This window comes from Drosophila kikkawai, chromosome X (genome assembly GCF_030179895.1).
Source record: "Drosophila kikkawai strain 14028-0561.14 chromosome X, DkikHiC1v2, whole genome shotgun sequence".
Lineage (NCBI taxonomy): Eukaryota > Metazoa > Arthropoda > Insecta > Diptera > Drosophilidae > Drosophila > Drosophila kikkawai.
Genome location: NC_091733.1, coordinates 14,495,792 through 14,523,587, shown reverse-complemented (window position 1 = coordinate 14,523,587; position 27,796 = coordinate 14,495,792). Strand labels below are relative to the sequence as shown.

General features: G+C 41.4%; 7 protein-coding genes across 7 annotated transcripts; 4 read left to right on the top strand and 3 right to left on the bottom strand.

The window, feature by feature from the left end:
• Positions 1–843: 843 nt before the first annotated feature.
• Positions 844–1,285, bottom strand: LOC108080074 (uncharacterized). The gene is made up of 2 exons (XM_017174658.3): positions 1,017–1,285; positions 844–948 (listed from the first exon to the last, which is right to left on the bottom strand). Exons 1-2 carry the CDS (start codon positions 1,248–1,250, stop codon positions 940–942), a joined length of 243 nt encoding a protein of 80 aa, XP_017030147.1. The 5' UTR covers positions 1,251–1,285; the 3' UTR covers positions 844–939.
• Positions 1,286–1,946: 661 nt separating this feature from the next.
• LOC108080017 (uncharacterized) lies at positions 1,947–4,502 on the bottom strand. Its single transcript, XM_017174584.3, has 2 exons — positions 2,575–4,502; positions 1,947–2,257 (listed from the first exon to the last, which is right to left on the bottom strand). The coding sequence occupies exons 1-2, from the start codon at positions 3,599–3,601 to the stop codon at positions 2,193–2,195; spliced, it is 1,092 nt and encodes a 363-aa protein (XP_017030073.1). The 5' UTR covers positions 3,602–4,502; the 3' UTR covers positions 1,947–2,192.
• Positions 4,503–5,916: 1,414 nt separating this feature from the next.
• On the top strand, positions 5,917–7,018 carry LOC108080051 (adipocyte plasma membrane-associated protein Hemomucin). The gene is made up of 3 exons (XM_017174630.3): positions 5,917–6,199; positions 6,371–6,517; positions 6,578–7,018. Exons 1-3 carry the CDS (start codon positions 5,947–5,949, stop codon positions 6,943–6,945), a joined length of 768 nt encoding a protein of 255 aa, XP_017030119.1. The 5' UTR covers positions 5,917–5,946; the 3' UTR covers positions 6,946–7,018.
• Positions 7,019–7,921: 903 nt separating this feature from the next.
• LOC108080045 (uncharacterized) lies at positions 7,922–8,597 on the top strand. Its single transcript, XM_017174624.3, has one exon. The coding sequence runs from the start codon at positions 7,990–7,992 to the stop codon at positions 8,476–8,478; it is 489 nt and encodes a 162-aa protein (XP_017030113.1). The 5' UTR covers positions 7,922–7,989; the 3' UTR covers positions 8,479–8,597.
• Positions 8,598–9,516: 919 nt separating this feature from the next.
• LOC108080041 (uncharacterized) lies at positions 9,517–10,287 on the top strand. The gene has a single exon (XM_017174618.3). It carries the CDS (start codon positions 9,668–9,670, stop codon positions 10,169–10,171), a length of 504 nt encoding a protein of 167 aa, XP_017030107.1. The 5' UTR covers positions 9,517–9,667; the 3' UTR covers positions 10,172–10,287.
• Positions 10,288–11,916: 1,629 nt separating this feature from the next.
• On the top strand, positions 11,917–12,475 carry LOC108080037 (uncharacterized). Its single transcript, XM_017174614.3, has one exon. It carries the CDS (start codon positions 11,955–11,957, stop codon positions 12,318–12,320), a length of 366 nt encoding a protein of 121 aa, XP_017030103.1. The 5' UTR covers positions 11,917–11,954; the 3' UTR covers positions 12,321–12,475.
• Positions 12,476–15,402: 2,927 nt separating this feature from the next.
• Positions 15,403–27,587, bottom strand: LOC108080065 (uncharacterized). Its single transcript, XM_017174650.3, has 5 exons — positions 27,359–27,587; positions 16,181–16,361; positions 15,986–16,102; positions 15,786–15,923; positions 15,403–15,701 (listed from the first exon to the last, which is right to left on the bottom strand). The coding sequence occupies exons 2-5, from the start codon at positions 16,358–16,360 to the stop codon at positions 15,597–15,599; spliced, it is 540 nt and encodes a 179-aa protein (XP_017030139.1). The 5' UTR covers position 16,361; positions 27,359–27,587; the 3' UTR covers positions 15,403–15,596.
• Positions 27,588–27,796: the final 209 nt, after the last annotated feature.

The following is a 27,796-nucleotide window of genomic DNA, read 5'->3' as shown; positions in this document are numbered from 1 at the left end:
AGGAAGCCCAGAGATAACCTCGTATTTTTAGAGCTGAGTAAGAACGTGGGTTAATTTGGCTCGTGTTTCGCTATTTTTGGTGAGCCACCAATCGCTGCCTGATCGAAGGAGATACCATAGCAGGCTTCCCGGGCGAGCCATGAACTTTGACAATTAGATCCGCGGTGACTTTTTAGCTTCGTAACGATCGCCGAGTGAGCCATATGAAATTCCGTGTAAAAGTGGCCCCATTTTCGCCCCGTCATTGAAGGGGGGGTGTAGTGACCACGCGACTGCCCCCATTGAGCATTTAACGTTAATGGGAGAGACGTCACCAGATCTATTTGCCGATTTTTGGTCTTATCGCAAATAATGACAATCGTAGTGCTGAAATTTCCCGAAAATGTGACCGAATAGGGGTCGCTGGATATAAAAATATGGCGCTGAGTCAGCCGGTGGTCGATTCCCGTTATCTCCCGGCGGCCTATATCTTGTATCTTGTCTCTGTGTATCTTGTATCTGGCGTCTGCCGTATCTATGGCACACCAGAATTCGCGGTATTTCATCATACCTACACGTGATGTGACGTAGTTTCGATTTCATGACGAGTCGCAAGGGTTAACGTCCACCTCCATCTGGGGTTTTCTAGGGTTTTTGGGTTTGCTTTAGGGTCTTCCAAGAAACACTGAAAGTCGGAAGGCATTGGTTCAAAGTCTAGCAGCTTACTGCGCATTTTTTAGAAATAAAATATCAAAAGAAGAGAGGAAAACCTTCAAGGTTGAATGATGCCAAACTGGGTTTGATTTTGAAATAAAATATCAACTTTTTTGGATAAAATATCCGCCTTATCTAAAGGATTTACAATTGTTTTGCTTTCATTTCACTTTAATCACGGGGCCAACACAGACTTAACATAAACACATACTAAAAATAAACTAGACTAATCGGAATATTCCATTTTTAGACAAGCTGCGTGGGAGAGATAAAATTATATTGTAAGTGCAAATAAATTTTGAGGGGGAACATGGTAAACTTACCCGCCGGCAGCGTCCATGATGATCGCGTATGAAGCCGTGTCGGCAGCGATTGCCTCGCGTGTCGAACAGCATGGACTTGCCAAGCAGATCCGTCTGGTTCTTGGATGCCCTTGCCGACTGGGTTTCGTTCAAGTGGTTAAAGTAGATCACCTTTCCGGTGCCGCTGCACTGCGAGCCCAGCAGCAGGACCAGGAGCAGCCCCAGCAGTGACAGGAGCGAGGGAAGCGATCGCATCTCGAGCCAAGGGTCTTAATCGCACTGAGCTCTCTTTTGTGAATTCGCGTTGGCCCGACGAACCATCTTATCAGCCCTCTGATTAGCTTGTTTGTTTAGCCACGACGAGTGGCTGTGTCTCGCCAATGGACACGCTCCACAACCGAATCTGGGGACTGGATCTCTACTGGTCAGTCCGCCCAGAAAGCATGGCAGACTTTTGGGCGGCCACTGAAGAGGAATTCCTAGAAGACTCTGGGGATGAAGTCTGAATACTCTTTAGTTGCAAAGGGAAAATATGATAAGAGCAAAGAATCTAGCAATTATTACTTAAATTTATTTACATTTCTTTAAATCGGATTTTATATATATTGTTACCCTATTTGCAGACAAACCTTTGGCTAACGAGTAGCTCTTCCCTCTTGTGAAATCATAAATAAACCTCACCTTTCCTTTTTCGTGCTTAAAAATACTTATTCGTTTTGATTGAAAAGGTTGACAAGACCTTTTTGGCAAATGTTTTGCCTAAAAGATTTCCAAGTGCCTCTGCAATTTAATTGGAAAAATGTCACAAAATGATTCTGACAATGTAAAAGTATATTTCTAAGTGTTTAAGTACACATATTTCTTGGCACAATAAACCCATTTGATCTGACGCCAGAAAATCATAGTTTTGGCTTAATTAGTTGCTAAATTATATTCGATTAAAAGAGGCACTTGTCTGGTTTTTAGATTTTTGTTTTTATTTTCACATGTTTTATCGTCTTACATCACAAGGAGGAACTGTATAATTTCTGTCTGTTCTTGAACTGCCTGCATTCCCTGACGCTTTGTATATTCTTCAGGACCAATTCTTCTGTGGCTTTCTGCTGTGCCTTTCTTCTGTGGCTTTCTTCTGTGGCTTTATTCTGTGGCTTTCTTCTGTGGCTTTCTTCTGGTCTTTGTGGGATCTCTTTCTCTCTTCTATCGAGCGGTGGCGCCCGGCGCTGCTCGATAAACACAATTGTCAGGATCCACGGTGATGAGCTCTAAGAAGAGATAGAGAAGAAATTAAGACCAGAGCTTGGGTATTCCCCTACTTTAATGTTTATTCTTTGTTAATCTTTAATTATTAAAATATTAGTTATAATTGTATCTTCACTAGCAAGAGTTTAGAGCTAAAATAAAGTCCACATTAACCTTTCTTTACTATTTAAACTATAAAAACATCTTAGTTAAGGTCTAAGTTAACTCAAATCCCTATTTATTCCCCAGATTTATTTAGGATTAATCCCTTCTCATGTCCCTTAACCTTTACACTGTCCCCCTAGCTCGCATATTATCCCTTTACCAATTCACCACTCACCCTGAGCTGCATCCTTGCCGCAACTGTTCTGGCCCTGATTCCTTGGCCTGCCCCTCGACCTGCGTGGCTCCCGTTCCCCAGTCCGCTGCTCATCCTCCTCCGAGCTGGACACTGGTCTCTCTGACGCTCTTCTCCGTGTCGTCGCGGCCTGCACGACTCTAGCTTCCGACTGTGCCGGCTCCTGCTCCTCCCGCTGCTCCTGCAGGATATTCTCGCTGGACGAGTGCTTGGGCGGCCGACGGCGTCGGTTCCTTAGACGCTGCGAGCTGAAGCTCTCTTCGCGAATGACCAACGTGCCGGCCTTACTGGTGCGCAGGTAGTAGCGCGGCGCCTTCACCACCTCCTCCTCCTGGGCGAACTCCGGTGAAGAGTGACGGCCTTTGGATAAACTGAATCGCTCCAAAATGGAGCTGTGCGAGCGTCGGTAGCGTCTCTTCTCCCTGGGACCCGAGCTGGATGAGTTCAGTGTAGAGGTCGAGGGCGGTGTGGGATAGGTGGGTGTGGGCGTGGGCGTGGGCAGATCCTCCACCGCCTCCTCCTGGAAGCGAACGCCACGCAGAGAGCTAGAGCGCCGTGAGCTGGACGAGGGCTCCCAGTTGGGCAGCTCGTGGGTGCTAAAGTCAATGCAGCTGCCGTGTGTTTTCAGACGTCGCCCGCTCTCCCGGCTCGAGCTGGGCGTGGGCGTTATTGTGGGCGTGGGCGTGGCCTCGGCAATGTGCAGTCCCTGGAAATTCCTCTCCAGATTTGAGGTGGCCGAGCGCTTGCGACGGCGCGGCGACTCTTCTGATCTGTAGGTCCCCTCCCTTAGACCCTGGGCGTCCACCAGGAGGTTGCCTGCATGATCGTAGAGCAGGATCCGGGGCAGGGCTATGTTGCTGCAGCTGCGGGAGGTGCTCAGCTCCCAGTTCCAGTGCGGCGGCTTTTTTAGCTTCAGGCTGAGCAGATTGGCCAGCGGATCCTCCTCCTCCTCCTCCAGAGGCTCTCCGTTGGGAAAGGCCTCCTCTTCGCCTTCAGCTGCCTGGGACATGGCAGCTCATGGGCCAAGGATCTTCGTATATATAGATATATATTTTCTGGGTCTCTGCTTCCTTCCTTCCTTCCACCTGTTGGTTGTCCGTTTCTCTTTCTGGTTGTGCCTTCAACCGATGGCTCTTCCCCTTCTCCGGCGGGTATGATCTCTGGCTTCTTCTTCGCTCTGCTGCTTTGGCCTTTGGCCAATTTATTGTTTATCTCAACTATGTCTGTACAGGTGGCACTCGATGGGCAGATCAGTCGGTTGTTTATTTAGTTATTTATGCAAAATAGTAAAAGTTATTCATGTTTTGCTTATAAAATTCACTGTTTACATCGTAATTACTCTTTTTTATATTCAAAAATATATATTATATATATTTTTAATCACTTGTTTATATTCTTTAATTGATTTTATTCCCTAAGAACTCTCAGAATCCCTTGTAGCCCGTGCTCACTGTCTTTTCCTTTGGATGCTGCCCACGCTTTCAATTATTTTTGGCTTTTTTTTTTGTTCAGCAATCTCGCTCTTTCTCTTTTATGTTTCGCTATTTTTAGAGGCGATCCGCTCCCAGAAACTGTCCGTTCCCGTTTGGATTTCCCAATTAACCCAACCAATTTTCCTTGGCTCCGCGAGTTTTCCCTCTTACTCCGTCACCCAATGGATCGCTGGTGACATTTTGAATGCGACGACACCGACACACTGTGCCACTTTTCTGGGCAACCAGAGACACCGAAAAAAATGGGGGGTAGGGAACGAGAAGCGATCAAACAAAAACAGAGAACGGAGAACGGAGAAGGGAAAACAGCTGCCGTCCCGCTTCAACTGGCGTCGGCCGTCTCTTTCGTTTCGGTGCCCCCGATCAGCTGCTGCGATCTGTGAGATCTTTTTGGATCTCTGGTGTTCCGCCCGCCAACGTGCCTCGTAGCCAACTGTTTGCAGCGGCGGCATCTCGCTTTTGGGCCCCAAAAAGAGACACCTCCTCCGCCTGCGACGCCACCAGCTATAGGAGGCCGCCTCCCCCTTAAACCCCGTCAGGCCCCACTGGGATTTCGCATATTTCACGCTCTCACACAGTGAGTTCTTAAATCAGAAGAAAATCGCAGGGCGGATACTCTTGCAGGTCAAACAAGTTTATTTTTACCTTAAAAAAATATATTTCTTTAAATATTTTATTAAAAATATATTTAATTAAAATTTTATCTTTAAAAGGAAACATTTTTTAGGTGTTGAAAAATATTTTTCGATTTTTTAAGCCTTGGTTTTTGGCATAAGTTAGTTTATACTTTCGCTGTTACTAAAATTATTTAAATATATCCTTAATTAATAAATTCTTAAAATAGTTTTAAGTATATAGATAATATTTTTCAATATTCAAAGTAAATTCTTTTAGACTCTTTTTTTAAAAAACATAGTTACCCATTGTGTGCTTTTAAGACTGATCATAAATCTCATCTTAAGTCCTTAACTAACCGCAGATCGAAGCGATAATGCCTGCCCCAGATTTCAGTGTGCTTCTTCACATCATATAAAAATAAAAACAAAAATGTGAAAAACAAATTGTTGTTTATCTATCTAGGAAAACACACACGGTTTTCTGTTATGTTATTGGGAAATGACTGAAACATATGTGGCCGCCGTTGCTCGGCTAATTTGCACACACTTTCAGTCTCTCAGTTCATTTTGCCATTGAAAAATGACAAACAAACAGAAGAGCTGAGGAAAAGTGGGAAGAAAGAAAGGCGAATAAAGAAAAGCAAATGACTTTTCGCATATTTTTCATCAGCTGAGGGTCCTGCTGACACTGGCAAGTGATTCAGTCGACGGGAATGTACGCTTCTCTATGGGATTCGATTGGGAAGGTATCGATTACATATCGGGTTATCAGAATTTATAAAAATAAAAGCATTTCATGAGGGTTATTTGGAGTAAGGTTACTGTATACTTTGTTTCTGATAACTATAGACTATAATATTTTTGTAGAATAATTTTTAAATTTATTTTAGGTACACCGATATGCCCCATTGACGACCCGGCAGAGTGCCCTGCCAAGTTCGTATATACATATTTCTGGCCTCTCCGGTTTGCTGGCTTCCTCTCCCCGAAAAAGGCGGCAATGTTTGGCAATTATGTTTGCGGCTAATTTGTTGGCTAAAATCTAATTTATGCGGACATTGATGCATCGTCATGAGACGTGAGCCCCAAGTCCGAAAGTATGCAACACACATGCCAGGAGCCACGAGAGAAGCGTAGACAAGGTCAGAAGGTTATCGCCGGCGATAAGCTTCTCCGCGGCAGTCCGATTCAGGCCAACGGGAGAAGCTTCGTCAGACCGAAATAGTTGAGCTGCAGACAACGCCATGAGCAGATCCCTCGTCCTGATCCTTTTGCTGGCTCTCAGCAGCCTGGAGCTGCTGCAGGCCCGCTCCCTGCCGGACAGACCGCACAGGCGGTACATACGCAGACGCGTGTCGCCCACGAACCCGGATGTGGAGATTGTGGAGGTCAGGGATGTGTACCTCATACAGCGGCCCAAGAAGGTGGTCACCACGATCGACGAGGATGAGCTGGACTGGCGCATTCGCTGCGACTTCAATCCGAGTCTCGATGAGTGTGGGTTTTTTTCTTACAATTATTTAATACGGAATCTGTAAAGTGTGGCAGTGATTCATTTCATTACTAGATTAGATTAAGTACAGCATCATCAATTATTGACGTAAACAAAAATTTAAACTTATTTCTATTGATTTTATTTTGTATAATTGATAATTTCCCTATTTACAGGCAAAAGTTTAGGCAAAAAACCAGTGGCTTCTGCTTTACCAACAACTAAAGCCACCACTACCACCACCACACCGAGACCCACAACCACTGCCACCACTCCTGAGGCGATTTTAGATGATTGTGACTTTAATCCCACTTTAGAAAAATGTATGTTTTTATAGAAAATATTCGTTTTAAATTAGAAATTAATGATTTATTTGCTTGCAGGCGCTCCTTCCACCACTTCCACCACTTCAACTTCTTCTACGACAACCACCACAACCACAACGGAGTTGCCTGTGCTGGCGGAATCCACAGAACCTGAACCGGAATACGATGAAGAACCCGAAGAAGAAACCGAAACCCAGCCAGAAACCGAAACCGAAACCCAAACAGAAACCCAACCCGAACCGGAGGAGCCTGATTATGAAGCACAACCAAATCCTGACGAGAATATTGAACTGGAAGAGGACAATGGCGACGATGATGATGGCGATGAAGACGAGCCAGAGGATGCGGATGATGATGACACTGATACCAACAATGAGGAAGGATCCAGTTTCATAGGGTTTAATGATCAGTCCGAGTGGAATTAATCTGGATAACTTTCCAAAAGCGGAAGCTTGTTTCCTAAATTGATTTGCAATAAATTACGGAAATAATAGTGGATTTTTTATGTATATTTTTTTTAGTGCCTAAGTTGAACAAGTTCTAGAAGCAAAATGTAGGAAATTTGAAAATTGGATTTAAGCTGGCAGTTGTGTTACTTTTCAGCCTCGCCAATTGTTATGCAATCACTAGTAGCTCGTGGCCATTGTGGGTCAATTCCAGATCAGTGCGTCCGCGTGTAAAAACCAATTGAATGTGTTGTATATATACCATATACTATACATATAGTCTATTTATATTCCATATTTGTCAGAGCTTCCGGCTTGGCGAATAAAAAGTGCGTAATACGCTGTGAAATGTCAGAGGCAAGCAAAGTCGGGGAGATAATAATCGAGTGGAGGGATGGGGATAGGAATCAATAGCAGTTGGGGCAGCCTTGACCTTTAGGGTTTAGAGTGAAGAAGTTCCCCAAAAATCAGAATATAACTTACTAAAACTAGCCTAGTTTAAAGTAAAGTTGATGATAAAAAAGGTCAAGGGATAGATACTTTTGAATGAAGGGAATTTGCAGTGTTTTCAGATCTATAAATATTTTTTAAAAATATTTTCCCATATTAAATCTGTAAAATATTGGCAAGATTATATACCAAAGGCTCCTCTACATCCTGAGGATTAACCTTATGCCACAGCCTTGACCCAAGTGTGACCAGCAAGTTGAGACTAGCCTGCTGCACGTGAAGATACTACATCTACCGGGTGTATCTTTGTGGAAACATCTTTAAGCTGTGGGCTCCCTTTTGTCCAGATGAGATAAATCAGCGCACAATTGGGCACGATCTGCGATGATGATTGTTGTTGCGGGCAAATTGAATTACCGAGAAAATGCGAGGCAAGTGACAAGTGACACACAAAGGCGACGGCGAGGCGAATAAAATGCCTGGAAATCGGGGCGCGCAGGTCAGTCTCAGTCGAGAAGTCAACGTTCAGTCTGGTTTTCACACAGAACCACAGGAACAACAGGAACTTGAAAGATGAATTCCCTGCAAGGATCCCTCGTCCTCCTCCTGCTGGCTGGCGTTCTGCTCCGTGCTCAGGCGGGTCTCTTTGACTGCGAGGACAAGATACCCGGACTGAGCGAGGTGGGCGACAAGATCTCCGAGGTGACCGGCAGCAGCAGCAGCTCCGAGCATGAGGTTCGAGATTTCTTCAAGAACGTGGGCTGTCACATCAAGGAGGGCGCCAAGAAGCTGGGCGAGAAGGCCAAGGATTTGGGCGCCGAGCTGAAGGAGGGCGCCCAGAAGCTGGGCGAGAAGGCCAAGGTGCTGGGCAGCGATCTCAAGGATCGCTTTGATGACTTCCGCGACAAGCTGGCCAAGGACTCGGCAGAGGAGATGAGCAAGGATCGCGGCTTCTTGGCCAATGTGGAGATCATCAATCCGGACATCCTCAAGGGCGAGCAGCAGTGCGGCCATGGACACATCCTGGATGCCTTGGGCAACTGCAGCAAGTTGAGGAAGTAGTCCTTGAAAAATCCAACCCCCCTTGTCCTGTAAATATTTAAGTTTTTTTTTTTTTTTTGTTCTCTTGATTTCCTTCCATGTGCTTTTTTTTGTGTAAATAAAAAATGAAAGTGAAATGATGAATGTGCGTGATTGATTTGGGATTAGGATGCTCTGAGCTGTGCAAGGGGAAATGTATTTTATTGAAAAGCTACACTTGTACCTGAGATTAGAATTTGTATTTTTTGAGTTAGTTTTTAGTTTCCTTCCTAATATAACATAAACTAGAATCTGTTAAAGCTTCAATAGGCTTATATTAACTTTTAAGAGGGTTTCAGTATATAATTTCTAAATATACAAATAAACATAAAAAGCCCCAAAGTAAAGTTTACTCTGTAAACTGTAGTCATTGGTTTTATGTTTTGGTGACTAATCATAAACTATTAGTCATGGACTTAAAAAAAATGTATTTAGTGTACAGACTAGAGAGCTAAGTCTTGGTTTCTTATCTCTTAAATGTTATTTTTTATACAATTTATAACAAAGTCTTATGTATTTCATTCTTATTAATTATAATAAATAAATGATTAACATATTTTCCTAATTTTCAAATTAAAATTTGCTTTGCTAATATATATAAATATTATGAATTACTTTTAGAATACCTCTAAATCTTGTATTTCTTAGAAATACCTTCCCAAATAAACTTAAAATAAATTTAAAAAAATTCAAGCTGCTTTTGATTTCTTTCAATTCAGTGACTAATCCCCAAAAAAAACCCCATCAAGATTCTAGTTCTAGATTCTTATAAAAGATACAATTTAATAGTCCAATTGAGGCGAGACTTGGCGAGTGATCAGCATGATGGATTAGTCACCTTTGCAATTCCCCCAAGTGTACCAAGTGCGTGCATTTCTCTATTCCCATTCTGGAGAATTTCTCTCCGATTCTCCGCACTGTCTCTGCCTCGCTCTTTCTCTGGCGAAATAGAGAGGCCAGAGCCCAAAATGCATTTTTAGTTGCCCGACGACTTTCTCGACGGGCAAAAGCCCAGCCCAAAAGACACCGCGATACCCAAGAACTTGGTCAAGTGGCGGCGGCTGCAAACGGGTTTCAGTCGCGTTTGGTGCCTCAACGGCGACGGACTTGTATACTCGATACCCAGACCGATACCTGAAGCGATAACCGATTACAATATCCCAGCTTCGAGATGACTAATTCCTTGGTGATCTTCGTGACCCTGTGGCTGTGTCTTTTTGGCCAACTGCAGGCTGCCTCAATTGTCTGCGGCTCGGAGGCCAAGGCTTTGGATGGTGGGGATGTGGAGACGCTGACCACCACCCCGAGTCCCAGTGAGGTCAACAAGTTTGTGCATAGTCTGCAGTGTACCCTGGAGAAGGCCAAGCCCTGGATAGCCAACATTGAGAAGGAGGCCAAGATTCTGGAGGAGAAGGCACGCGATGTGACCAGGTCGCTCTTTCAGCGCTTCAACATGCTGGTCACCGTGCTCACCCTCCCAGCCACCACCAATTCGCACACTGAAAAGGATAAGATCAAGGATCCGGAGGAGGTGACTTCCAGCACTACCATCGTCACGGAGGCAGCCGAGGAATCGTCGAGCTCTCCGAAAAACGAGCTCAAGGAGGAGGTCACCACCTCTTCGCCGCCCATCCGCATGGACTGGCTGGAGGATCACGACAACGAAGTAGTGTGAATGTAGCTAAACCATACTTTAACACATATTTATATTAACTAATAAAACTGCTTTCCTATTTATTGTAAACCTGCAGCTAGTTATGATTATTAAATTTCAGCAATTTGAAAATTCAAGGGAGACTTTAATTTTTATTATCAGATGAAGATTGGAAGATGTTACCTTTGGAATTATTTACAAAATATACAAAGAACCACTTGATTAAGCCCAACGCAAAACTCGTTTTCAAACCATTTGGGTAGTGAGTCACCGGACTTGGATGAGAGATTCTTCTCTGACTTTCTCCTCTGTTCTGGCCAAAAATAAACGGAAGCCCTGCATCCCCCAACTAACCTGGGAAAGCCGGTTTTCCTGCAGTTCTGCAGTGATGTGAATCAGCTTTCAACTGGCCCATCTTGAGCCTCACTTGCCAATCTCCAGCCGTTGAAGATGCAGCTCCTGTGCACCTGCGGACTTCTGCTTCTGGCGGTGCTCTTCCTGGTCTCTATATCATTTGTACAGACCGCAGCCTGGTCGGGATGGGGCTGCTCGAGGCGGGATTATCGTGGTTGCTGCTACAGCAGGTGGAATCCCAAGAAGCTAAGACCGCCATGCGCCCCAAAATGAAAGAGAGAACTGGAAACGAGATTTTGAAACCCTCTTCCTCGAAATATACAGTGCCTACAAAAATATACATATATTGTCAGTGTGAAATTAAAAACCTATAAACATGTAATTGACTTTACAGAGCAAACAAAATTGTTCACAGATACGTACAGGTGCGAATAATATTTGATTGAGAACTGAAATTGTGACAAACAATAGGATCTGCGTGACATCTGTCTTTTATATTTTATTGTAAAGCAATTTTAAGGTGATTTTTTTTGTGAAATAACTGCTATTGAATAATAAAGAAATGCAATAAATATAGAACATTACTCATTTGGTATTCATAAATAAATATAATATAAATACAGGAGAATCTGCAAGGTGTGATCTATTTAAATCAAATAATAATACGTAATATAACATAAATATTAATATTTTGGGTTCTTAATTGTGTTAAAATTATTTAAAAACAAATGTTTTATAGTAAAAGATGATCATAAATAAAATTTATACATAATTTAAATATATTTCAATGTATAAATTTATTTGTACGCTGTATGCTTAATTCTAAATTAAGCTACAGGATGGATAACAGCCATAGCTGATTTATATATATGTAAATTAGTAACTATCCAAAGCCAAGCAACTTTTCTTAGAATTTTCATAAGCTTTAAGAAGATATTCTTTATTTTATTTCTATTCTTTAATATTTTAATATAAATATATTTTTATTAATCTACTGTTAAGGGTTAAATTAATTACACTTGTCAAAATCAAATTTATTCTCTGACTTAGAAAGTTATTTTTAAAATGTTGATTAAATTTACTTTAATTTAAAGCTTAAAAAATAGCAAAATTTAGCAAGGTATTCTAGAATCTAACCCTTACAGATCTCTCCTTAGTAGCTCCCAATTTTGGAGTCATCTTGGTAGTTCTCCCCTAAAACTCCGGACAGTGCATTAGAGCTTCCATTACAGCAGTTCGCATTGAACGCAAAACAAAGCGACGCACACGAACACAACTTGATTGGGATTTATTACCGGAGCAGGGGCTCGGTAGCGGAACCTGTTCCCAAGCCTTGGCCGGAGACCGGGGAGCGGAGAACGGAGAACGGAGATTTCGGATCGGAGAACGCTATCTGGAGAGCTGAGCCGCGGCGGCGATTCAGTCGTGAATTCAAGCTGAAAGCGTCGAGATGAAATCGTTTGTGGTGTGCTCTCTGATCGGACTTATGCTCCTGGTGGCCGTCGCCGAGGTGCGCGCCGAGTGCGACGAGGAGAAGGCGCCTGATGAGAGCGACTTCAAGCACTTCTTCAAGAACTTGGGCTGCAAGGTCAACCAGGGGGCTAAGGACGTGGCCGAGGCTGCCAAGCCCTACGCGGACAAGATTGGCGAGGGCGCCAAGGAGTTTGGCAGCTCGGTGGCCCATAAATATGATGAAATAAAGCACAAGCTCACGGATGAGGGACCCACTACGCCGAAGGCGCCCATTGCCTATGATGCTCCCACTGAGAAGGTGCCTTTGGCCCCCATTGGCAGCTCGCCCCCACCAGCCCTGTGAGCATCAGGATCAGGTGTTTCCAGGAGCACAGGAGAAGTCTAGGATCTACTTCTCCGCTTGCTTCCCCCTTGTTGCATAATATTTCTTTCTTTGTGTTTTTTTTTCTTGTGATCTATATGAATAAAACGCCTAATCAAGTGATGTTGGACTCGTAAGCTGTGTTTTGCGACTTAATTAAGAGCGTTGATAAGCCGGGATTAGATGGGGATCACGACTCGCTAATGAATCAAGGCAGACATGACGAAAACAAAAAAACCAGAGCCCAGGTCAAGGCTGGAATATGTTGGGAGATAAGCGAGGTGTTCAGGGTTTCAAAGTAAATAAAAATCAAGCCAAAATTAGAAGGAAATTAGGTGGAAATGCTAGGGAATTAATTATAAAAAGAAAATAGTCACCTTTACATTGAAACTACAATAAAACAGCTTCTATAAACCAAGCTAGATAGCTTTAAACCTATTCCACATAACTTTTAATTTCGATTCTCAGCAGAATCTCTACAAAAAATAATACAATTTTATTTAAATAAAACCCCCAAGGGTTTAATGTTCTTTTTGGCGAACAAAACAAGGCAGAAAAAACAGGGCCACCAAGGAGAATTCTTGGGAAAAAATGGAAACAAAGGCGCCGACTTTTGGGACAATAAAATAATTTAAAAAAAGAAAGCAAACCGCAAGTGATTTACATTTGAATCGTAATTATTCAAAGTGATTCCGCATATATACAACTTGAATCGTGTGCAGAAATGTGAGACATTCATTTGGGGATCGTTTGGAGAGCGAACTCTTCCCTTGAAACTGACGGACCACCGCAAACCCCTCAATCACTCGACATGGAAATTATATAGAGGAGATGTGACGATGCTGCCGCTGATCGGTCACCATGACGAACAGAATCTATAATTTTCAAGTGATTTCTCACAAATCGTTACACGGCGAAGTGGAGAACCATGGGGGAAAACATTGTCTAATTGTATATATTTTTTAAAGTGCACTAGATTTTAATGGAAGCGATAGAGTACGAATAAAAGTGGTTTATGATATGATAATTTCATAATAAAAAAGGAATTTTAAGAGGTTATATATGAGACAGTAAATGGGGTTTAATTAAATATGATATATTTGAGTTTATAGAGTTTTTTATTTATATTTACTTAAATCATAAAATAAATATGGAAACCTTAAAGTACAATTCAATTAATCAATTATCTTCTGGATTTATTTATCTTTAAGCTCATTTTCTGTGCTTTTTCCAGGGTATTCTTAAGTTCGTGACCTTGCCCATTATTTTTTGTTTACTCGCCATTTGTCATTCAGCACTTGTTTACCTTTCGGTCAGCTTCTATTTGATCGACTTGCCTTCGTTTAGCTAATTTATTTATTCACTTATGAGTGCGGATGTCCCAATGACACCAAGTTTAATGAATGCCAAGACATTTCCAGAATGCCAAGTAGTTGCATTTTTCGATCGATTGATCGAATTAAGGCCTGTTATCGCCACTAATTGAAGAGAGATCGATTGGACCTTACATAAGACCCTGATTAGATGGGGAATTAGTCACCGGCAGAGGCTGATTTAGTTGGAGCTTCCGCATTGATACTGCTGGTGATGTTATTTTTTGTCAGAGTTGAACTGAAACTAAAACTGGATCGCCTCGTCGAGTTGCTAAACTAATTGTTCTATTGTGCAAATTACCCATAATTGCACATGCGTCGCAGGCCCGAAAAAAGTGAGACAATTAAAGCAATCAGCACTCGACTCACATGTCACAATCAGCAGCAGAAACGAGCAAAGAGCCAGTAAAAATAATAATAAACACTTTATATAAATCAGATTAACACTCGGGGACTTTGGGAAATGGGATTTTCCAGCTTACATTTTACTTTTTTAAAGGGAAATAGGCATTAAAAATATTGTTGCAACAATTATTATTATTGCAATGCGAGCTGGCACTTTACACAATTCGCTTTTTATCAGAAGAATAATAAATTATTCATTGTAAACCTTGAAGCTATATGGCAATTGGTTAGGGAAATACATACCTTATTCTTAGAAATAATAACTAGTTTTATTTCTACTTAAATTTAAGCATTTTTTTTATTGAATTTACAGCATTTAAAAACATTAAGCTTAATAGGCAAGCTCCAGGATAATCAAATTGTGGAATAAATATTAAAGTGCAAAGGAATCTGTTTATCTGAGAGAGATAGTTCCCATCGCCATTCCCATTTTCCATTCCCATGGAAATTTTCCCCTCGGCAGCTGCACTTTCGATAAGTTTCCGGCTGGCAAACACTCGCCTGATATTTTTTGGCTTTTCCGTTGTTTTCCCCCGGCAGAACTTTGCAGACGGGTCCAAGGCAGGTTGCTCATACGCACAGTTGCACCACAAGGCTGTTTAGAGGGGGTGGAGTTTCCTTTTCCAGTGTGTTTTTGTGGCCTTTCCAGGAGGTGGCTAGCAAGCGGGATCCGACAGTCATTACCGCCAAAGTTTTGTCGGCCAACGTACTTTCGAGACAGCCATCTCATGGGCATCGAATTATGACACTTTTAGTGGTTTCTGCTAACTATGCGGGACACAAGGAGAGCAGAGGAGAGGTAGCTCTGGCATGCTAGCGAGAAATGGCAACAGGACACGGAGCAAGGAGCAGAGAGAGAGAGAGAGAGAGAGAGATCCCGGCGAGGGCAGACACAGACCCAAAACTGTCTTTGTATTTTAGCAAGTTTTGCCTTTTGGATTTGTTTGCAACTTTACTTCGATTTCAGGCAACACAAAACTTGCAGGACGAAGCAGATCCTTTCTGGCTTACAGTTTCACGGGAAAATCAATTCAAAATCGCCTAAGATTTTGTGAATTGTTTAAAAATATATGACGGATTAAAAATTGTACAAAATATATATTTTAAAAATATTTCTAAATTTAGTTTTTAAACCCCTAAACTGCAGAATTTGCTTATAGTTTTGCCCCGTCTTTGCACAATGTTTCGGTTTTTGTTTTCCGCTGCTGCTGCTGCTTCGCTTCGTGTTCCTTGCTTTTTTACTTAAAAGTTTATCAATAAAATTATGACAGAAAACTTTTTAATTTGACGCACAATAGTCGTAGATACGAACCCGCATGCGTTCGGGGACGCACTGCCTCTCGTCCCCGTGGTTTATTCGATTCAGTTGCAAGTAGACAAACAAATAAATAGGAAAAAAATATATAATATATGTATGTATATGGGGGGAATAAAGTCATCAGCCTATCACAGAGATAACATTCAGGCACGGGGGCGTGGCTCAGCCCTTGAGGCTCTTCAGCTTGTTCTTCTTCTCCACCGCCAGGCTGTTGGCGAACTGCTTGTCCGCCTCGGCTTTGTACTCGGCCAGATTGTAGTTTGTGGCCTGAATGGAAAAAATATGGGGTAAACAAAGAGTACACAAAGAGAAAAAACTGTTGGTTATATTTCTATATATTATTTGGTTTACATTAAGGGCGGTGTTGAACTCCTTCATGGCCAGCTTCTGGAGTCCCCGGAAGTTCCGGCCCAAGATGCGGCCCAGCTCGTAGCGGGAGATTGTAAAGGCTGTGGTGGTTTCCTCGCTGGTCTCCTCGCTGCTAAGTGACTGTGGCGATATATATAATATATAATATAATATATATATTTAAAGGTAAGTTTTAAACTCACAGTCTTTTCGGTGGTGACCCTGGGACTACTCGTAGGCTTCTCTGGACCCGGATCACTAAACTGCTCGTTGACCACATTGTAGATGTCATTCAGGGTGTTGCGGGTGTCTGTGTATTGCTTAAAGTTGCGAAATAAACAGAAATATATATAAATATATATAAAATATAGTATTCATATAGAATATATGGTACTCACATCCACAATTAGGTTCTTGGTGATGACCATTTTCTGGAAAAAGTCCCAAATGATGCCACGCTTGTGTCGCACATGGGGCAAGTCCTTTGAGCTTTGATCGTGAGCCTCTCCTTGAACCAAGATCAGGCTCATGAGCAGGATACCAGCAATCAGCATACTCTTTTGCCCAACAAACTGCATTCTATATTGTATATATATAATGTATATAAATAATATATTTTGTAGTGCCCCTTTAAGTGATTAATCCTTTGCAAATTGCATCGATCAATGGCAGATTCTGTCATCGTGCCAGTGAAATAGCGACAGCAATAGAAGTGACCCGCCCCCACAGAGACAGTGCATAAATCATGTTTGGTGACAGCTCAGAAAAAAAGGGAAAAAGAGAAACTGAAATGGAAATTGGAGCGGCGAAAAGCGAGTCCCAATGCGAAACAGAAAACAACAATAATAAAAGGCGTAGAGCTTCGGCAAAACAAAGGGAAATGAAACCAGACAATACTTGCACTCAGAATTTGTTGTTATTTTTATTTAGTGAAATTAAGAGTATAAATAAATAAGCAAAGACACTTGTAAAACCCTTAAGGTAACACTTATTTTTCTCAGGTTTTTTCACCTTTTTCTTTCATTTCTTAGACGAATTTCACAACCAATTTGAATGCTGTTTAAACTAAAAAGCAATGGTAATTGTCTCACTGACTCAAGTGGCGATGAAAAAGTGTTTTCCGCTTAGCATAATTGCATTAGTTAGCGCAGCGCCTGAAAGTATGCAGTTGAAAGTACGGGACAATCGAATTTGCAATATTTTGTCATCTTTTGGGACGCTAATAAAACTCTCAGCTCGGTGTAAAATTCACATTTTCCCATTTTCCCAGCTTCCCCTATTTTTTTTCTGTTTGTTTTTAATGCGCGTAATTAGGAAAACTGCACAAGTAGCTTAATAAATTTTTACATTTTAATTGCATTTTTGCCAGCGAAACAGAAAAAAACTGCAAATATTCAAAATAGCATTTATTGTGGCTCTGTATCCGTGTTATTGACACAATTCGGTCGGCCGTGTGGGCTAGTGTTTGTGTTATTTAAGCCCCTCTGGGCTAAAAGAGTTAATAGAAAACAGCAATTGGCCGCGGGTAAAAGGCCAAAAACTGTCCGCTTAATTGTTTGCCCATAATTTCCAATGCAATGTGAAAATAATTTAAATTATTTCAATGCCAAAAACAAGAGAGAGAGAGGAAAAAAATGATTATATTATTATTATTTTTGCAACATTTTGCTGGATTTTGTGCCCGATTATGTCGCAATTGAAAATGCAATGACCTTTTTTAATGGAGAGGAAAGCAGGCTATGTAGGGGGTGGAGGAAAAAGCAGCATTGATGAAATTATGGTCTGAATAAAATTCACAAAATATGTAAAGCACTATGGAAATTATTATTTGAATGTTTTGTATGTTTCCATTTCAATTTTTACATCTCCATAGAGGTGGCATATCACTTTATTTTTTCCCGATTACCATAAATTATTTGTTCTTTTTATTGCAATGATTTATGCTTTTTTCTCAGTGCTCTGCTGAGGGACAATAATGAGTGAATGAATTTGATTGGATCGCCGACCATTTGTCCATATATCGGCGGAAAATCTGATTGATGAGGGGTACACACAGAAAAAAGAGAGTCTGGGTAACTTCTAATACAAATATATTTGTATATTATTCAACTAATATATTTTAATTGTAAACTTAAGGTTTATACAACTCTTTTACTAAAGGAATTCTGAATACATTTAAGAAATATATGCATCAGAGGGTATTTCCTGCTTCGAATAACCAATATTTCCCCCATGTATTAGCTCGTTACCTTGGCAACCAATTTTCGGACCCATCTCCCTCTCTTTCCTCCCTCTCCATCTGCTTCCCTCGCACACATATGTATGCATGCATGACCCGATATTGCTGAGCGGGGAAGTCAATTGCCTTTGGTAGACAATCGTTTGATGCTTTAATGCTACTCAAGTGCTCAAACTCTTTTGCCAGACGAATGATGATGCAACAACAACAAATGGCAGCAAAAAAAAAAAAAAAGAAAAACAACCCGAAGCTGAACGAAAAAAGCACTTGAAGTGAAAACTTTTGCTTTTTCGAGAGCGTTCTATGTTCTCTCCCCTTTCTCTCACTCCCTCCTATCAAAAGCAGTGCCATAAAAATGCATGGCACACACACACAGGCACACACAGTGGAACATATGCATATCCTTATTCCCATAGATTGCCTGTTGTAGCGTACGGCAATCAGCAGGAAAAGCAGAAGGAGCTCCATTCCCAAAAAATAGGGAGAAAAACGAGAGAAAAAAAACGGTACATATAACAGACAAACATTTCATTGAGTTGAGTTGTGAGGAAAGTGGGGGAGAGGGAGGGCTTGGGGCTGCTCTTGAGCTGTGCAGAGGAGCATCTTTGGAGCAAGAGTTCTGGCCCCCTGCATCCTTGCGGAATCGCCGCATCTCTCAACTTCTTTTAGCATATGAGCAAAGTGATTGCTTAATTGCCAAAATTCATTGCACAGATTGATGGGGAGGCGGAAGAGGAAGGATAAATGGGTGGCAAGTGAGAAAATGGCAAAGGAAATCCTTTATGGAAACGGGTTACCCAAAACTCTGATCGATTGATCGGTCATAATAGCAACATCTTCAAGAAAATAATACAATACTAGAATATAAATAAGGCTTATTTAGTATAAATATTTGTAATAAATAGTTTATTATTAATTTAGTTAGTTATAGGACTTAAAAGAAATCCCTTAACCAATTTTTACTGCTTCAAGCCAACCCTAAAACAAGAAAGAAATCCTTGACCGAAATCTGTAACTGTTGTTCTTTGCCTTGGCTTTTGCTGTCTTAGCCAAGGATACTCTATCTCCCTTCCCCTCTGCCCCTTTGCTGATAACCCGTTGCACTCATCCGTTTTATGGCCCTCCCTCTCTGGCAGTTGCTGTGTCTCCCACAAGGTTTGTCGCCTGTCGCCATCCCGTTTTAGCCAGGCGCTGTTTGCTTGGGCAACTTTGTCACCCGCTCTCTCTCTCCCTCTCATCTAAACTTCCTTTTTCTCCCTCCTCCCTCCACCCCTTTGGCACTCTCACCTGGCCGATTGTTCTTCTTCTCCGCTGTGTTGTCATTATCAGCGTCTTGGCTGTTATTGTTATTCTTGTTGTTGCAGCCGCTGCTTGAGCATTTTAATTATGCCCTAATGGCGCATAATAGCTGTCCCGCTTCCACACCCACTTTTCCTGCTGACTCTCATTACGCTTGGACTAACGGTGCATTGGCATTTTTGGGGCGCCTCGCTGCCTTTGCCACCAACTTTGTCCATTTTTCGACTAGATTTTCAGTTCAGTTTGCCCGTTGCCCTCTACTCTTCCCCTTTTACTCTTGGTCTTGCTCTTGCTTTTACTCTTCTTCTGCCACTCCCACTCTCTTCTCCCGCCTTCGCTCTTTGTCTTCAGGTAAATTTGCACTGGCCCGCAGCTGGGCAAACCCTTTTTTCCACTGCCCAGATACCCTGTAAGGAGAGCAATCAAAGAATGTGGGGGATATTGGCTAGATTAAATCTTGAGTAAGATCTATTTTTAATATATTTTTAATCGAGTTACTTAGTTTTATTTAAGAGTCTCTACTTCAAGCTTACCAGAATACTGTATCAAGTTTTTCAATAAGTATACATACATATACATTTTCAAAGGGTATTGCCATGACGTACATATACCCCTAACTTCGCTCTTCGCCTTATGCCTTTTTGGCTTCTTCCACTATTTGGATGATGGCATTGCCCAACCCGCTCGGTCCCTCTATTTTGTCCCTTTCTTCTTCATTTTGCTTACTTTTGTTACCAGTTTTTCGGCAGTTCTCGTTGCACTTTTGTGCACGCTTTGATTATTTTATTGCCCATCCCAACCCACAAAAAACTCCACTCCACTCCCTCCTCCCTGTTCAAACTTCATTTGAAATTAAAACTTTTTCGGCTAAGAGGGAGATGGGGGGTACGGAGAGTGGGCGACTATCGCATTCTTGATTATGTTTTCCAACTGGCTCATCAACTGGCCAACAAAACTTTGTAATTATATCAATGAGTGCCGGCCGCAGGGAAATTCGGGGGTGTGGACGAGTGGGGGGGCTTGGGATTTAAATCGCACTTTCCGTTGGCTAGCCAAAAATCAATCAATTTTCGTCTCTGCTCTCAAAATATTTTTGCATGGCATTTCAATTAAATTTGATTTGATTTGATTTGATGCAATGCGAAGCAATGCAACTGGATTCGATTCTCAGAGCTCTCTCAAGCTATTGGTCTTGTACACTGCAAGAAATAATCTTTGGAAAATTGCAATTATATTGTTAAGTCATAGGAGGGCACCCAAGTGTTTTTTTAGCTCTTCCCGTCCTTAAAGAAGCAGACCAGTTATATTTAAGATCTCAAGTTCTAATGTGAATCGTTTCCTTTTTTCGGTGTACGTTACGTTCCCCACTTTCTTCCTTTCCCTCTCTCTTTGCGAGTGTGGGTAAACACACTTGCACAAAGACATATGAAGAGAGGTAACGAGAAGCCAGGGGAGAGCGGAGAGAGAGAGAGGATAAGGAGTTTGTGGGCAAAGTGACGATGTGCCTGCCATATCCCTGCCAACCATTTGGCGATTCTCGAATCGCCGGTCGCCAGAAAGAGTCTTCTGGGAGTCGCTTTGGCGATTGCTGGAGGACTTATTTACAAAAATCGCCAAGAAGAGTCTTCTGCGAGTCGCGGTGGCGATCATTGGTGAAATAATTTTCGAGAATCCCGAAGAAGAGTCTTCTGGGAATCGCGGTGGCGATTGTTGAATGACTTATTTACGAAAATCCCCAAAAAGAGTCGTCTGCGAGTCGCTTTGGCGATTGCTGGACGACTAATTTACGAAAATCCCCAAGAAGAGTCTTCTGGGAATCGCGGGGGCGATTATTTGGCGATTTTTTTAGCGTTAAAAACTAGGAAATGAAGGAATGAGGGATTAAAGTACCGTACATAGATGCAAAGCAGAGAATGCGTCCGAAAGCAAAAGAGTTATACAAAAACAAATTGCATTACATTTGAGTGAGAATAGGAGTAACAACCGAACGTCTTTCAATATTTCTGTGTTCATTTAGTCTGACTTCGATCTTTTGTCTTTGCGGTCGATCTGTATGTAACTGTCAATTGTTCGGTAAACGATTTTTGTTTTATTTATTTGTTTTTTGTTTTATATTCTTTGGAACTAAAATGAGTTCCTAATCTAAGGCAATTAAGCGAATGTTTGATGCTATTTATCCTGAGCCACAAAAACGTTTTGAACCTTGTGAAAAAAAAGAAACATGTGAAACAAGTGAAAGAAGTGAAACAAATAATGAAACTGACTTGGCGAGGAACAAATACAAAACGTATTTTCAACGATAAAAGGTATTATTTAAAATAGTAAAATAAATAATTGAAATTAATTTAAAATTATGTAATATTTTTTTTTTATAGGTGTTGGTTTACGAAAGTTCCCGAATTCTTTTAGATTTGTTCATGCGCAGGATAGAATAAATAAGAAACAAAAAGAACTTAAAAAAGATGGAAAAGAAAATAAATATGTTAAATTTAAGCTTAGTTAAGTCGAAAAATGAAATGAAGAAAAATTATGAAATTAAATAAAGAATGACAAAATGAAAAAAACAAAAAAAAACGGAAATTAAAAACTCTTATACTCTCTTAAGGCGACACTTCAGCGACTCTTCCACAAGACTCTTCCGCGACTCTTCCACAAGACTCTTCCGCGAGTCTTCCATAAGACTCCTCTGGGACTCCTTCAGAAGAGCCCCCCGCGACTCCCTTAGAAGAGTCGCATTCGTAGGTACACTTTCTCCCAACAGAAGATTGGAAAGCGATCAGAATGCGATGTCGCAGGCGATCAAATTAATCTTCTAGAAGAGTCGCAGGCGACTCTTCCGCGATTGAAATGGTTGGCTGGGATTGTTCATGTAACTAATGATACACTCACACACACACGCCTAGAGAGAGAGAGAGAGGGAGAGGCAGTGCGACAATTGCTGCCTTGGATCTCGCCTCATTTTGCATTTGCATGCTAAGTACCAATTAAACGAGACTTAAGAGCGATTTAAATGTCCTCGATATGTTGTCGCTGTGTGCGAGTGTGGGTGGCTGTCTGCCCCCTAGTGTGTGCGTGTGTGTGTCGAGTCTGCCGAGTCCCCGGGCGGTACAGTGGCGCCCACAAGTGTAACCACTCGACAGAGATGTCCTGAATAAATTAGCAGGAATCTCCACCGAAATTGGGACAAGCGGCAAAGCAGTTTAATATTATTAAATTTGGATTTAAGCAGTTGGTTTGTTAATGATTATAAATTAACTAATTAAATTTAAGAAGACAGCATAAGTTTTTATCCAATATAAATAAAATTATTTTAAAGCTCGCCTTCGAAATGTTAAAAGGGGTTCGTAAACATTTCCTATAACCAATTCTTATTAAAACCACAACATTTATGGCTTTGCCCCACTGTGCTCCCGGACTGGCAGCATAAATTATGCGAATCGATGGCATCTTATCAACATTTGTCACTGCAGCCCACACACACACTCGCACAGAGGCACACACACTCGCATTGCCGTCCACCTGCAAAATGCATTTACCATTTACCCCTTTTGCCAATTTTCCCATTTTCCCATAGCATCCCCCCTTCCCCCAACAGCTGACCACTTTTTTGGCCCAAAAACATTTTCCTGCACCTGACTGCAATTCGATTTTCATTTTGGCAATTTCAGTTTCGGTTTCAGAGTTTCGATTTCTGTTTCTGTTTTGGTTTCGTGCACAAAATTATCGAGTTACATTTTCGGGAATTTGCGCTGATTACACACACGCATCCTACCCCTTTTTCCATTTTCCCTTTTTGTGGACCATTACATCCACCCACCCAACGCCTGCGATTGATTCAACCCGTTGAGTTTCGTTGCTTTGGCCGGCCACTTGGCGTAATGTAATGAAAAATAAATAAATCCAACGTGGCCATAAACCTGAGCAGTCATAAAATGTGTGTTTATTGAAATTAAAACCGGGCCAAAAGGCACGCTGGGCGGTTGGACGGGGGAGGGTTAGGTGTCGAGATCATAAAACTAAAACAGAGACACAAACTTGACCGAAACTCTTGCATAATAAATGCTAATAAAGCTTTACGATGATGTTGGCTACAAAGGGGGAGGAAGCAACTGACCCAAGGACACTCACACATACTGGGCACAAAAAACACAAAAACAACAACAACAAAATACATATGTTCCATCTGCCACCCCCGCTCCCTTTTGACTTGGGCGCCACGTAAAAGTTAAACAACACGAAATTCCATTAAGCGAATGGATTGCCATTCATAACTGTCCTCGGGAATGTGTGTCTGTCTATCTGTATGTGTGTGTGTGCTTGGGTGTGTGTGTGTGTGTGTAACTGTGTTGGTGTAAACAACACCAAAAACCAGGGCTACAAAAGGTTGCCTGAAAATGTGTGGCAACCATTTATTGATATCCAGTCGGGTTGGGTTAAAGAGAGGTCCTGGGGAAAAGGTTAAGGAGGTAAGGGTTGGGTAATTATGGAAAGGTATAGGCAGTTTTCTTTAGGTTTTAGCAGAGAAACTAAGGATATGCTAAGGGGTAATAGGACCAGTAATTACTATTTTTTTGATACTTTAGATAAGCTTTTATTTATTTTTATATAATTATTTAATAATTATACAATATTACAATATCACAATATTATTATTATTTGATTCTCTCTTAAAAGGACAATCCCAGCTTGTATTCTTTTAATAAAATCAAAGCTAAATAGAGTTTCAGCTGAGTTCCAAGTAAACCGAGAAACCAAACCACAGGCCACCACTAAAACAGAACCGCCACAGCACACACACATGGAGTGCACACAAACAAACAAGGATACTCTCCCCTTTCAGACCCCCTTCCAGACCCCCCTTTCAGACCCCCCTTTCGGTCTCCTCGCCCACCCGCCTGGCGCATTGCTTTCATGTGTTTACTTTGGACATCGCATAAAGGTGACCAGACTCTGTGATATGTCATTTATTTCCAGCGCCGGGCGCGCCCTCCATTTGTAAACTCAACCGGAAAATTGCTTTTCTCAGCGCGTAGTGTTCGCCACGCCAGTTTTCCCTGCTAATGGCCGGCTAAAAAAAAACTTAAAGGAAGCCCCAAAAATATGGCATACGAAACGAGACAAAAAACAACTCAGAAAAATACACATGAATTTAAAGCTGAATCACAAGCTGTTTACTGTTGTAATTAAATTTGCAATCGAGAGGGCCGTCGTCTATTTAATTGTTTGACATCAGCATTATTCCAAAGGGGGAGACTGTGGCTGCTGCTGTTCCGGCCACGGGGGCGTATACGTGATCGCCGAGGCGAGCTCATAACTCATAAAACGTATACGCCCCATCGTCTTGGCCCGACTACGTGCCAACTGTCAAAAAGCGGCATCCCGCAGCGCAGGATACTCCTCTTCTCCTTCTCCTCAAGTCAAGTCAATAAATAAACCATACATATTGATATGGGCATGTATGTATGTATGCTCCCCGGTGGGTGGTGGAAACTTTAAGTTTTCCCTCCCCCAGAAATATACGAACTTTGGCGTATAATTTTTAATCCACCACCGCCGCCTTACCTCGCCCCAAGCCATCTAGTCGCTCTTATTTCTCCAATGCAGCTGCATAAATACATTTGTTCGACTGCTGGCTGATTCCATATGGTTCGATAATATTTATCCGGCAACTGTCGAGTTCCCACAGCAATGGGCGGAAAAACAAGGCCAAATGAATGCCAAAAGGGGGGTGACGGCGAATAAGAAACCGAAATTAGTTGAGATTTCTCAGCCAAGTTGTGCACTTCTTGAGGCCTTGCATAGTATATCGATTTAGTTGCGAAAGGAAGGGGCTTGCCAGAAGAATTTGCAATGGATTTGTAAATATATTTACCAATTTAGTTTTGAGAATTAAGTAAATACATTAATTAATTAATTTAAAGTTAGATGATTGGCCTTGTTTAACCCAAAAAAGCCTTAAATACATGTTTCTTAATCATTGTATTATGTTTATCTTTAAACTTTAATCAAAATAAGTTTATATTTTACATAAATTAACCCCTTTTTAAATACTGTCCCAATGTTTACAACATTTCCTCACCCAAAAAAAAAAAAAACAAAAATATTTATTATTGACATTTCAATATTTGCTAAACGCTTCACCTATGCCTGCATAAACATTTCCCTTGGCTAATCAATTTGTATCTACCTGCACGGCGATGACACTCATAAAGTGTGCTTCGAAAAAAACAATAAAAATAAACCCTCAAAGTGGAATTGAGAGAAAAACAACAATAGCAAATGCTAATCATGCAACAACTATCAGCGACAAACAAACCAAAAAATAAGAAGAAATACAAATAATAAAAAAACGCAAGCGACCTTGACTTTCATACCAAAAACCCCGAGTAGCAACGACGTCAGTCGTCAAGGTCATTTGCCGGCTCTTGGCCAACTCGGATGGTTTTCTCTGATTATTTTGGCCGGATTCTTTTCAACCAATACCGTATATGCGTTTGGACCGACATTGACAGGTGGTAATTGATGGGCGAGGGCCGGACCCGGCTGGGTTTCTTTCTTTCAGTCAATTGTCTCCACGGTTTTTGGCTTTTGATTAGCATTCAATTGGTCACTGGGCCAAAATTTGGGCTTGGAGAGTCTCAGTGGGTTTCTCGAATGTATGATTAATTCGTACGCCAAGGTAATGGAATTTTGGCGGCCAAAAGGGAGCTGTTTTGGAATTATTTACCTTGGAGATATAAACATTGCCTTTCCTTTGCTTTAATAAATATGAAGTCTATATTTTAATCAATTAAAATTGTAAAATTTCTCAGGTAAAACAACTGTAACATCTATTACCCAACAGTTCCCCCAAACATTTACTTTGTCGCTTGATTAATTTTGATTGATTTCAAGTTGGGGTTTTTCCTTCTGTCATGTTGTCACCGCTGAAACATTTCCTCTGGCTGCGTAACTGGAAAATACCCGTTGCGTTTTCCTCTCCGCTTTTCCAGGCCCGTCTATCAATTTGCAGAAATTGCATATAGTATTTGTCATGATATGTTAATCTTTCGAATGCGTTGCATAATCACTGCAGCAGCCGCTACTGCTGCTGCTGCATCAACTGCGAAGGCAAACGCGTCAATTTACTGAATTTTACTGAAAGCGTCGTAAAGCGGCATTTCGCAGCAAGTGAGGCCCGGCAATTGGGTCAAAATTGTTTACACGCCGCTGCGCATGCGTTGCTGCCTTCCAAGACAACAGAAAAATAATAAAAAAAAAATAGATTCACAAAAATCGCAGCAAAAGCGATTTAAGATTCACCAACTAAAAAACAGCTCCATCCATTTTTATTTATTTGCCATGGAATTTGGCTTTTTTTTTTTTGTTGATCTTTCGGCTTCAGCGTCTCAAGGCCGTTGAAGATTTCGTTTGATGTGTTGACTCTACAAGCATCTTGTTATCGATGCGATCGATGTTCACCTGTCGAAGTCCGTGGGACCCGAAAACTGGAGCAAGGGAAACCGGCTTTCAATAGAGTTCAAAATTAATGCGTTGCAACTATGAACAGGAAAAGAAAAACCCAACAAAATGCGGGTATTTTTAGGGAAGTTTCTTCTGAAAGGCTACTTAAAGTGGGTGTACCCTGATTAATTTACATTATATTTATAATATCATACTATATTTTAAATATTCTTGAAAACTTCCCATTCACAGAAAACTAAATTGACAAGACCTCTTCGAGTTTCAAAATTTTAAAGAGGCTTGTACGTATTTCCAAATTTACCAATTTCAATTGCACACATTTTCGCATATTTTTTTTTTCCAGCAAACACTCGTTAAAATTCTTGCCCAACGCGTTAAAAGGCAGAGGTCAGCAGTGGGTTAACGTTTGCGCCGCTTGCCAAACTCACGGCAGCCAAGAAAAACAAAAAAAAACGCATATACTATATATTTTTATTTCCAAAAATATTGGTAGCTTGAAGTGCAGCACGGCCACAACAAAAAAAAATAAATAAATAACAACGAAAAAATGGAAAAAACAAACAATGAAACTCACTTTCACGTGGCTCGCTAATCAATCGGCCAATCAATCGACACTTGAAAACAGATCAATAGCTTTCGAGTACAAAACCGAAACCGAAACTAAATTGAATTTGAAAACGAAAACGAAAATGAAAACGAAATCAAAATTGAAACAGAAACTGAATCAGAAATCGAAACTGAATGGCAACAGCTTGAAAACTCCACCGAATCCACCGGCAACTTTTTAAACTTGGTTACTTGGTTTTGGCGCACGCGAATCAGTACTAAATTGTTTAAACTTTATGCAGCCTCAAAAACACTACAAAAACATATAACCGACGACGACGTCGACTGAGGCAGCAGCGGCGGTAGCGTGGCAGAGGGTTTTCCAAAGAGCCAAGCGAGGCGGTGCGAGGCGCCAGCACAGTGGTTGCGATCGGGCAGATTTTGGGGTATCTTGTGATATTAACAA

Excerpts from the sequence above, each read along its gene's own strand:
- LOC108080074 (XM_017174658.3), bottom strand. The coding sequence starts at position 1,250 with ATGCGATCGCTTCCCTCGCTCCTGTCACTGCTGGGGCTGCTCCTGGTC.
- LOC108080017 (XM_017174584.3), bottom strand. The coding sequence starts at position 3,601 with ATGTCCCAGGCAGCTGAAGGCGAAGAGGAGGCCTTTCCCAACGGAGAG. Across the intron at positions 2,258-2,574 it reads CGGCAAGGATGCAGCTCAGG|AGCTCATCACCGTGGATCCT; the intron begins GTGAGTGGTGAA and ends ATCTCTTCTTAG.
- LOC108080051 (XM_017174630.3), top strand. The coding sequence starts at position 5,947 with ATGAGCAGATCCCTCGTCCTGATCCTTTTGCTGGCTCTCAGCAGCCTG. Across the intron at positions 6,200-6,370 it reads CAATCCGAGTCTCGATGAGT|GCAAAAGTTTAGGCAAAAAA; the intron begins GTGGGTTTTTTT and ends CCCTATTTACAG. Across the intron at positions 6,518-6,577 it reads TAATCCCACTTTAGAAAAAT|GCGCTCCTTCCACCACTTCC; the intron begins GTATGTTTTTAT and ends ATTTGCTTGCAG.
- LOC108080045 (XM_017174624.3), top strand. The coding sequence starts at position 7,990 with ATGAATTCCCTGCAAGGATCCCTCGTCCTCCTCCTGCTGGCTGGCGTT.
- LOC108080041 (XM_017174618.3), top strand. The coding sequence starts at position 9,668 with ATGACTAATTCCTTGGTGATCTTCGTGACCCTGTGGCTGTGTCTTTTT.
- LOC108080037 (XM_017174614.3), top strand. The coding sequence starts at position 11,955 with ATGAAATCGTTTGTGGTGTGCTCTCTGATCGGACTTATGCTCCTGGTG.
- LOC108080065 (XM_017174650.3), bottom strand. The coding sequence starts at position 16,360 with ATGCAGTTTGTTGGGCAAAAGAGTATGCTGATTGCTGGTATCCTGCTC. Across the intron at positions 16,103-16,180 it reads CCAAGAACCTAATTGTGGAT|CAATACACAGACACCCGCAA; the intron begins GTGAGTACCATA and ends CGCAACTTTAAG. Across the intron at positions 15,702-15,785 it reads AGTTCAACACCGCCCTTAAT|GCCACAAACTACAATCTGGC; the intron begins GTAAACCAAATA and ends TTTTCCATTCAG.